Genomic DNA, 11,144 nt, shown 5'->3' with positions numbered 1-11,144 from the left:
AGGTATTTGAATTTATATTGATGATACTAATTTCAAACTAGAAAGATTTATCAAATTATACTTTTTTTTGTTAAATTTAAACCAAAAACTTGCTAAATTACTAAAATTTAAATTTAAATCCGTAAGAAAGTTGTATATTAGATAAAAATTTAGAAGAATTCTTTTGTATTATTATTCAAACAATAAATCATAATCTTAAAAAGATTGAATGAATTTCTATTTGAACTTTAATTTGTTTTTAGAAAACATGCTATAATGTATGTAATGACCAAAAATCTTTAATTCTTGCAACAGTTATATAAAAAACAATGTGTACTGACTTCTGTTTTGCAATTTTGAGATTTAGGAATGATGTTAAATATAAAAATGTTATATTCCCTAGAAAAATTATTTCACAATATTAAAACTTGATGTAAGTAAATTAGAGTTTGACTAGTTTGACCTTCAAACAATGAGTATTTTCTCATTTTTTAAAATTTCAGCACTAATTAAATTCTAAAACATTTAATTTTAGAAAATAAAATGTACATTAAGCATCACACAGTATGTTTAATATAAAAATTAAAATATCACATGTAGAAGTTATAGATAAATTATTTTTACATTCAAAAGTCATTATTCATAAAATAAATAAATAAATAAATGACTAAAAAGAATCATTAATGATCATATAATTATTTGATATGTAATAGGTTTTAATGAAATTTTTATTCTATTCATTAAAATTTCTTTTACTTATAAAAATATAATCTTTATTTCAATAAACTAATTGTATTTTTTTTGAAATAAATTAAATTCAAGATATATTTAAAGTAATATTATTGAAAAAATAAAATTTTATGCACACCTATGCATTTTTGCAAAAAATTATTGAAGTTGAGGTGAAGACTCTTGAAGAAAACATACTCTTCTCTAAATAAATGGTGTGATAAAATGCATTATTTATTGAGATTTTATAAGAGATTTTTGATAATTAATGGTATTCTTAGAGATGGATAATATTTTTGATAGCATCTTAAATATTTAAACTTTTAGTAGTTATAAAAACCTTAAAAAACTCATAAATAATTCTTTATTTTATTATTTATACTAAGAAAAAGACATTATTAATAATTTAAAGCACTCATCAACAATTTTTAAATAATAATATTCAAATAGCTTTAGCAAATACCATTTCATAAATTTCAGATTATTTTAATTTAATATTGAATTTGGAACCTGATTATATCTCGTAAATTTTATTTTGAAATCGTAACATACGTTTACATTATCTATATTAGTTAAACAAATAGAAATAATTAGAAGCAGATAGTTGTAATATGCATTAATAATAACTTTTCTGTGAAATGCATCAAAAATAAATTTAGGTCAAAGTTAGATTTACAAGTATTTTAGATGTACTATCTGGCTATAAAAACTTCATATAGATTTTTTCCAAATTTAAATAAAAATTATAGAAGTATCTTACAAATTGGTTCCTTCTTTTAAAAGCTTCATTTTGTTTAGAAAATTTCTATATAATTCTCTAATTAGCTAAAATTTTTAGATGCAAAATGAATGCAATTTTTGGACTTGTTAATATCTATCTTGGACTATAATCTTCTGTACATACTCATTATTTGTATTTTAATTTAATTTTTTTTACATATGTATTTTACTTTTATATTTTTTCTGGTATAATCTAGATTTTTATTTCATATCCATTAATCATCTTCTCTAAATATTTTTGCATATGTGTTTTTAAGACTTTAGGTCAATTTACAATATTTATACATATAAATTCAGCTAAAAAATTAAAAAGATTAATATATTAATCACCATGCGAAGAAATATATATATATATATATATATATATATAAACTGTAGACAAATTTCACAAAAGAATATCAACATAGAAGCATTGCATTTAATCATGTAGAATAGAAGAAGTAGAAAATTTTATCTATTTATTTATTTATTTATATACATATAAAGAAATCCCTGTCTCCTTATATGTACCAAATTTAGAAATAAAATAGATCAACCATAAAAAAATTTAAGAATATGAAATTATGCTATTTTATTAATTCACAATATAATATTATTAAAACTCTCTCTTGCTATATATATATATATATAATTTTTACTACACACAACAGTAATGTGTATTAAAATTATATTATTGGTAGACATTTTTTTTAATATATTTATGAACAGCTAATTTTAACTTTTAACGTTTTATTGACCCTTGAAATGACAAAGTTCAAAATTCCAAAACTACTTTTAATTCATTATTTATTTTTCTTTTTTATTTTTAATATTTTTTTTCTCTATTCCTTTCATCTTGTGATTTTCTATTAATCGATGAACTAAAACTCTCGTGTATTATATAATTTTTTAAAATAATTTTGTGATGATTATACCTCTTTGGTCAATAGACAAATCAGTCATTTTAGTTAACATTAATTTTAACTTTAATTTTAGATTGGCTGTTTTCAGTGTATGTTGTTAGAAATACATGTTAAAAGAACTGATGTTTCTCCAAAAATCCATGTTTCGGAGGCAAAATTAGAAGCAGCACCACTTTTTTAGCACTGAGATTGCTAGAATGTGCAGGAAATCTAGATTCCGTGTATGCTTGAAAACACCATTTAGCATGTTTTTTTGATGTTATGTCACATACAATTTCCACATGCCCAATTGAGATTCCAGCAAAACAAGTGAAAGTCATTACAGCCACTAATGAAAGCTCAACTTCTAACAACTCGACCAAATTGAAAAACAGGATTTGCTTCCTAAGACTCCAAATTTCTAAATCAAGCTTTATGATCTTGTTGGAAAGACGAGAAGGAAACAGGTTTCAATGCAAATTACTGTCTCAAGATACTTTTTGGACATTAACCCAGGTTTTAAGTACACTAAATCAGACAGAAACATGCCCTGTTAGAAGCAAAATATGGAAAGAAAATTTGAGGAACGAAACTTCTTTGAGTCGAAATTGATGCAGTTTCCGCAATTTTATGCGATGGCAACACAGCCAACGACAAGTTGATCTTATCGACGTTGTATACTCTAGAAGACTCTGCAAAGATCGTGATCCTACTCTCCATGGGCTTCAAAAATATGTACAAAAATTGTGCTTCTGAAGCATCCTACACTATAATACTCATTGTTGGATGATACGCCGTTTATGCTACTAAAAGCAGCTTCCTGCCTCTTCAAGGTTCATCTGGGTGGCTTGTTATGTGGGCACAAGGCGGCCGTCTCGTGACCCATTGAATGACTTGGCCACGATCACAGCCAGCGGAAGAGCGATGGCTACACACAGTGTTCCTCTCAAAGCTGTCTCTGTACACGAGCGTAATTTTTTCCAACCATGGGCTATCACTCGGAGCCGGATCCGAAGTCCCTTGACTTCTTTCGCATGTCTTCGGGAGTATTTCTTCGAGGATGGAGTTGTGCAGTCGGACTTTATGCGGACAACGGCATCATCGCACTGTCCAGTAGCTTTGTGTTCACAAACTTGAGACTTCCCGTCTTCGTGAAGCAAGCTAGATAGTCCGTTTGGACCACCATGCATGTCCTTGATTGCTTGAATTGAGGTGCGCGGTTTAGACGATGTGGGGCTTTGCTCCGCCAAAACACTCGAAGGACTACTTTGATGATCTGCATCGTCGGTCATCGGGCAGCACGCGCGATCAGAGTTGTCGACGGGGTTACTGGTATCCAGTGATGTATCATCGCCGACAGAGAGATGAGCCTCGGAGGCAGGTAGGATCATGTGAATCTCGCGAGGACTCCAACTATCGGGAGAACCAACCTTGTGAACTTTGGGGAAAGAGTCCTGTGCTCTCTTGCGGTGGGCTTCCGTCTCCTCACCTGAGTTTTCGATTCGGAAAGACCTCTCGGATACAATCGGATTGTCACGAACGCTCCAACTTGCCTCACTTGAAGTCTCGCCTACCAATTTGTGCGCATCCACATCATTAGTCGGCAATTCGGTGGACAGTAATGGTTCGTCCTGTTCGGTTACACTTTCTCTCGGATCGGGAATAGATGAGCTCGATGGGGAGTGTACCAACTCCGTCGGTGTGACAAACGGAAGCAAATCTTTCGCCTCGTTGAGTGACTCTGTCTCCTGCAAATAGAAGTAACAAGACGTCAAAACATCTCGAACAAAACTCCAACCTCGATCGTGTGTGCTTTACAAACACTGGTCGAGGGTGAAGAAGGAACTTGCCGAAAATATTTGTTCAACATCAAAGCTAAGCATCAAGGACTTTGTTCCCTCACCTCGCTTTCCGCGTCAACAGTGTCAACACCCGCATGATCCAAAGCATTGTCACGGTGTTCCAGCAACTTCAGTTGTTCATGTGAGGCACATCCCCCCCCGTTCGAGTTTCCAGCATCATGCTCTACTTCAGACACTGTATAATTCTCAACACAGATTGGCGGGTTCGAGTTTAGAATCTCCCGTTTGTCAACTTCGGCACTCTCACTCAGAGTCTCATTACCATCCTCGTTCTTACTTCTTTCATCTGCATTGCTTGGCATTACTAGGTGCACATTCATGCTGGAAATCCTCATCATTGGCGTGCTACCATCGATGGCATTCAGGAGACATCGAATGAAAGTGTGAGGATCATATTTTTCATTCGATGTCTCACGTAAGTGCTCGGGAAGCTTGGACGTGATGATGTCGACGTCTTTCAAATCTTGCGTTTCTATTATCTTTTGGACCTCGACACTCAACATGTTCTGTTGAGAGGTGGGAAGAGAAATACTTGGGTCTGAGGTCAAAGGAACCTCCGCTTGGAAAGAATGGTCGTCATTGCCAGTGTCATCACCTTCCAAACTTGTGCAACTTACTTCACTGTTTTGAGATTGAACATTGAACTCAGCACTCACTGCACATGAAAGAGAACGTGTCAGAAATGAAACAGTTGAAGAACATTTCCGCAAAATGTACCAAGCGTGACGAGTTAAGAGTATCAGCGCAAACCTTCTACCTGCAATTAACTTGCATAAAAAAGACAGAATAAGGTGTGAGTATGATATCTAACATTTATAGTGTAGGACAGGGAAAAATCTCACATCTTCGTGACGGTGACTCGCACTCTTCCACGGCAATGATGGAACTCGAAGGAGATGTGCCAGGGGGGGTAGCAGATTGGGGAGAATAGACATTAGCCATGTCTTGAGGTGGGTAGTGAGGTGATCCAGGTCCCTTTGGCGCATCTTCGCTGTGAGCAGGGGAAGAAACTTCGACAGATTCCAAGGATGTAGAAGTAGGAGAATGGACATTGGCCATGTCTTGAGGTGAGTTGTGAGGTGATCCAGGTTCCTTTGGCGAACCTACGCTCTGAGCAGGGGAAGGAACTTCGAAAGATTCTAAGGAACTAGAAGTAGGAGAATAGGGTACATGAAGTGATTCTTGAGATGTTAAACTATCAGTTCCCGGACTAGCAGTAGCGATTTCAGGACTGAAAAGACCCACCGTATTTAGATCTGTCAGGATTTGTGGATTATCAACCGGCCTGGAAACGGGTGACGGAGACACCACCTCGCCAGGGTGAGTGGGGGCCTTGGGACCAGAACCCTGCTCGTAGAGTCTACAAACAGACCTAGAACTCCAATCACCGCGCTCTTTGGATTTGTGAATGGGACTTGCTGCCATGTCAAGTGCAGGATGATAGACATTGTTTCCAGAGGCTAACATTCTGGCTGCGTGCAACGCATCGCTGACGGCTGTTCTTACTTGTTGCATCTTATCTAGACGACAGCTATCTAACACCTGCAAAAGCATTCAGTGAATGTCCGTTAAATATGGGTGCCAGCAAACCAACATATGAACTATGTATGCAGTTGCACAGCCGAAGAGCACGGCCCAGCGCGGAGTTCTGCATCCACTGAAACGAAAAAAGATATTCTTGCGTTTCATATTTTAGACGTTGAGAGGGAAAGTACAACTACACAGGACGAACACTTTCGAAAGATTCACGTACATTTATAGCAGAGTTGAGCTCTCTTTGTAATTTGTCCTTTTCAAGAATAGTGAGCACCGACAGCAGTAGTTGAGCTGCAGCCTTGCGAAGCTGCCAGGGATTGGTTGTAACCTTCAAAATTTCCTCAGCGGCCCTCAATAGACTCCCACCATGGCTGCTGATGATGTCGGGGTTCGCTGATGCCAGTGAGCAGATGAGATGCAAGTGGGCTGCTGTTCGGGTGGGTTTCTCACCCAACGCCACAAACGTTCGATGACACACTTTGTGGACCATCTCTTCACGGACATACTTCCATTTATCAGTTTCAACAAGAGCGTGAATGCAAGAAGCGGCACAAGCAGCGACGGCGTCTAGCTTCCCTGCAAGAGCGTCAATGAGCGGTGTACAAATTTCTCGCATAATTTCCTCTGCATCTTCCTGAGATGTGTTTGAATCGATACCGCATAGGGCAAGAGATGCCGTGACTTTCGCACAAGCCTCTTGTAACACATGACAGCTTCCGATTGCAGATGAAGATCGCACTATAAACCCCATTATTCTTGGGATGTGGGTTACAATAAGCTTGCCATGCACTCTTCCAATTTCCTCAAACACATAAATGACATAAGATCGCGTTGCTGCTGGTTCATGAGACTCAGAAATCTGAGCAAACGATAAAGATTATCAGGATGGTGTAGGGTATACTATCCTACTTCCCATGGACGTGACACGACTCCGCATTATCGTCGAGTTCGACTCCGTCATGATTAGGTGACAAAGTCAAGAAATTCACAAACTGTTCGAGTGTGGACCTGAGAATTAAATAAATTACCTGAAAAATGAACCGGGGCAAGGTGTGAGCGTCCAGCTGCTTAACCATCAGCTTCAACGACTTCACCGCAAGACGGCGGGTGTCAGCATTCGCGTCGAGCAAGTTTAAGTCCTGCTTCACCAGCGGGCTCAAGTGTCGGTATCTATCGTCTTCCTTCATCTTCTTCACCTCTCTTCTGGTAAATATGTCTTCTTAAATGTGGGTTCCAACGAGTTTCTCAGTGATATTCACTAAATGCAGCACTTAAGCAATATAAGGGACTCTTTCAAGGCCAAACTCCAAACATCTACAATTTTTACGATCCACGCTTAGAGAATTTCGGGTTTCCAAAGTTCCCTTTCTGCTTCTGTGTAACCGCTCCAACGTCTTTGAAAACCCCAAGATCTTTATGGCTACGGAGAAAAAGGCTCTGGAGAATAAAGTGATTATCTCAAACACTTGGTCACCACTCTTACAAGATTTGACCTCAGCCTGCTACACCCTAAACCTGGTCGAAGTGCTGGCTGCTGTAAGGTCCAACTCCAGACCTCTCAGTTCTGAGAGGAAACTCTAAAATGAGCGTTTCTCTACGAAATTCATTTCCAGATTTCACCAACCTTAACAAATATTAAAATCCCCTCTTCAGTCAGAGTCGCCAATTCCACAGAGAGATGTGTAGAATCACACAATGTCCAGGGAGGCAGAGGGAGGAGATATCAGCCACGGGTATTGCAACAGTAGCGAAAATCTAGTAGGAAACTTCCGTGTTTTCACACTCCAAGTTCCAGCAAACTATTATACACTAATTCTGGCATCCACTGAAATCTGGAAAATGCTCTAAGCTACGAGGACTGGAAGCAAAATGCAGAGAAATGACTCAGACTGGATTGCTTCGTCGATAATACGGTATCCTGCGAGAACTACTGGATCGAGGATAATGTCAACCCGATCTCAATTACGACAAAACAGCAAAGACGAAAGACAACAAATCGTCCGATCACTCCTGAACTTTATCCCCTCAGGCGCAGCAGCACAGAACACCCAAGTGCACAGATACTGCGAAATACTTCCGCAAGCTGGGCACGTGAAGAAATACTCAGCCCCAAAACCACTCGATCAACGAGAATACCCGCAGCCCCGTTCCACAGAATCTGCTTCTTCTTCTTCAACCAACGACAGGTAACAGGAATTAGAGCCTTGACGAGGGGGAAATGTCCACTCAGCTGCTCGGAATTCGTGCAACTTGTTGAAGGCGAGACCAGTTCTGCGCACACTCGGAGGCAGGCTCACGCGGGTAGAGTGATGGATCCGTGAGTTGAGATTGTTCTATTCATGCCCCTCGATTCCAGTGCAACGCTGCTCTTGCTGCTAGATTTCATCGGTGGTGGTGGCGATCCAGCGTCCTTGATCTGCGACGAACACCGATTCATGGGGAAACCATGCGCCGCTCCGTATTTTGTACCGCATACGATGTCACGAATACCTTTGTACGTACTTTACTATTTATGTCTGTCTATTTAATTTTGTGTGTGTGTGTGTGTGTGAATGAGTTGGGTGTTGGACTGTATAAAACATAACCCATTTGTGGACATTGGATGAGGAAGATGTGATCTAGTTTGCTTCCACAGAAAACTAATCAGGGCCAATAAGACGACAGCTATTGAATGAGTGTTGATTAATATATCTTTGGTGGAAATAGATGAGGATTCATTGAAGTTTTTTTTTTTTTTTTTTTTTTTTTTTTTCTTTTCTTTTCTTTTCTTTTCTTTTCTTCCCTCATTAGATTACTAATTTTGATGCCAAGACAAGATTGGAGGGAACCTTGTGTGTCTCTATTAATATTCTCCATTGGTTATGTGCTATCTTGTTTCTTAAACCTTAAATAAATTGTATCCTCCATTGGATTTCATAGTGGTATTGTGTCATAGGTTCCTATTTCTCTAAGAAATTTCCACCTATTACTTCTCATTGTTTTACACTAATTATTAATTTTTTTTATTAATAAACCAAATCAAACATCTAATTTATTTATAGTTTATAAAAAATACATTAAAAAATATATTATTATTACATTAGTATTTTCACAAAACAATTTTCAAATAAATATTTGAATAACTTATTACTTTTCATATTAGAGATTAATTGTTACATCTTTAAAATGATGAAATTATATATACAAAGAGAGTTTTTTTGGTATTATAAAAAAACAAATCTATTATTCTTAAATCAATGCATGTATTGACTTTTCGAATATTGACTTTTTAAATATATATTTTTTTATATTGACAATATTAATATTGATCATCTTCATTTCTAATCCATATGTATTGTTTTTCTTAATATATAAAATACAATGCATCTAACAATACAATATGTCTAACGTACCATTGCAATCTTGTTTTATTTATAAACATATTCCATATGCAGCTCAAAATATGGTACACAAGAATCTTATTCAAGCACGAACAGTTGACTCGAATTTGATCCATTTATTTTGCAAAATGGACTCTTAGGATCCCATCCAAGACTGTAACCAGCGCTGCAGAAAAGTTTCTCTAGCATTTTCGAACCTACAACTCTCTATTTACTCTAAAAACTCTGACATGGATCACACTATCTATGGAAAAAATTGAAGAATATGCATAGAATATGGTGGAGATATGAAGGCAGTAAAACGCCGCCTACCATGTGGGGCACTCGTTAGGGCTTGTGTTGAGAGCGTTGTAGGATATTGCATTTCGACATGTGGTAATCTGTGCAGGGGAGCTTCTCGTGTGCTGCAATTGTTGGGTGTAGGGACAGCCACGGAGAGAATGTGTGAGAATTTTAAGGGAGTTGGCTGGTAAAAAGTGCCACTGAGGGTGGGGATAGAAAGATGGCAAGAAAACGAGAGGTCTCGATGGTCTTTCTTACTGTTCACTGTGCACATGTTGCTTCGTGACCCGACATGTCTCCCCATGCTCTTATTAGAATTTATAGTGGATATTCTACACATTCCAGTGAACTTTTGGGAGTAGCTTTACAGTGGGTTGGTGTGGATGGCTGAGGCTATGATTTCTGTTGAGGGAGGGTGAAGGATACAGTGGATACTGAGGATACAGTGATTATTTTATAGTTTTCCAGATGCGTGTGGTGTGATATGTTTCCAGTTTTACAACCGAGCTTCTTTTTATTTTTGGAATTATTTTGCTTCATTTTCTTTCTTTCTGTTTAGTGCCTTCAAACTTCTTTTACTTTTTACACAAAAATGGGTTATATCCGAGGCATTGAGGGAGTGGATTGTGATGCAAGGATTGACAACCTCGCTCCTAATACTAATTAGGTGGAGTAAGTGTCCTAAGTGAAGAATCTACTAACTAAGACTAACGCTTTCGTGTCGAAGCAGACCACTTCGTGGAGCATACAAACTTGGATGTAAATGTATTGAAGAAAATGAGAGCAGAAAGTATCTGGAAATTCAGTCACGAATTGTTGATTATTTTTGGCATTTTCTAGTTTTAGTGACAGCGTTGTTGCCTTGTTCGGTGTAACAGGTGATTGACATTCTCTGCAGCTGGTCCTTTCAGCATTTCCATTGTTACCATTATTATTAACAGGGAGTTTTTTTTTAATTCGTCTTTTCTTTTGTCTCCATTGCGGTGGTTTCTCACAGGTTTTTATTGAGACGAGAATCAAGGAAGCAAGTGACAGCAACATGAGAGAAATGTGAGCTTTGAATAAATCGACACGTGAGGGGATCCGGCGCCAATAATGTCACGCCCGGAAGCTTATCAAAATGTTGTTCGGAGAAGAGAATCTATGAATAGACGTTGCAACTCCTGGTTACTTAAAATACGGAGATACTGTCCAAACCAACAGTCTGCACCACAAAGCATCTGCTTACAGCCATAAGCAAGGACAGAAGAAGTGTTTCTACATCGCTATCTACTGGTTGTCCGCCTTGAGCACTGGCTGAGTTCAGCTTGTATGACAAGTTGGTGTACCCTGTGAAGGATGGCTAATTTACTTTACACAGACAATTTTTGCCTTGAGTCCTTTGAAAGCATTCGCTGAACGACTATCCAATCAAGCGCCTGCCGTCACGCCAATCACAACTGTATTCTTCACGAGGGTTTTTATGGGACAGTGAAATCGGTTCAATAATAATGGCTAATGACATTCTAATTTTGCAGACTACCCCATTTCAAGAAGAGTTTAACTTGTTCCCGTTCTTAGTATTACAGAACATTCTTACTTTCTTGAGAGGTTTTGAGGAGCCTTCGGTTTACAGCCCCTTAGCCATCGTGCTCGGCCATCAAGACAGTTGCGTGTTCCTCTTTACCGTTTTTCTCGTGGAGAATTGTTAGAGAACCATTCAAGTCAGTAAACGC

The 11,144-nt window shown here is 37.7% G+C and overlaps 1 protein-coding gene across 1 annotated transcript; it reads right to left on the bottom strand.

The window, feature by feature from the left end:
* Positions 1 to 2,947: 2,947 nt before the first annotated feature.
* On the bottom strand, positions 2,948 to 8,110 carry LOC112296088 (uncharacterized). Its single transcript, XM_024548245.3, has 5 exons — positions 6,796 to 8,110; positions 5,985 to 6,626; positions 5,074 to 5,773; positions 4,273 to 4,886; positions 2,948 to 4,117 (listed from the first exon to the last, which is right to left on the bottom strand). The coding sequence occupies exons 1-5, from the start codon at positions 6,952 to 6,954 to the stop codon at positions 3,221 to 3,223; spliced, it is 3,012 nt and encodes a 1,003-aa protein (XP_024404013.1). The 5' UTR covers positions 6,955 to 8,110; the 3' UTR covers positions 2,948 to 3,220.
* Positions 8,111 to 11,144: the final 3,034 nt, after the last annotated feature.

This window comes from Physcomitrium patens, chromosome 19 (assembly GCF_059467195.1).
Source record: "Physcomitrium patens ecotype Gransden chromosome 19, ASM5946719v1, whole genome shotgun sequence".
Lineage (NCBI taxonomy): Eukaryota > Viridiplantae > Streptophyta > Bryopsida > Funariales > Funariaceae > Physcomitrium > Physcomitrium patens.
This window is presented reverse-complemented; position numbering and strand designations above follow the sequence as displayed.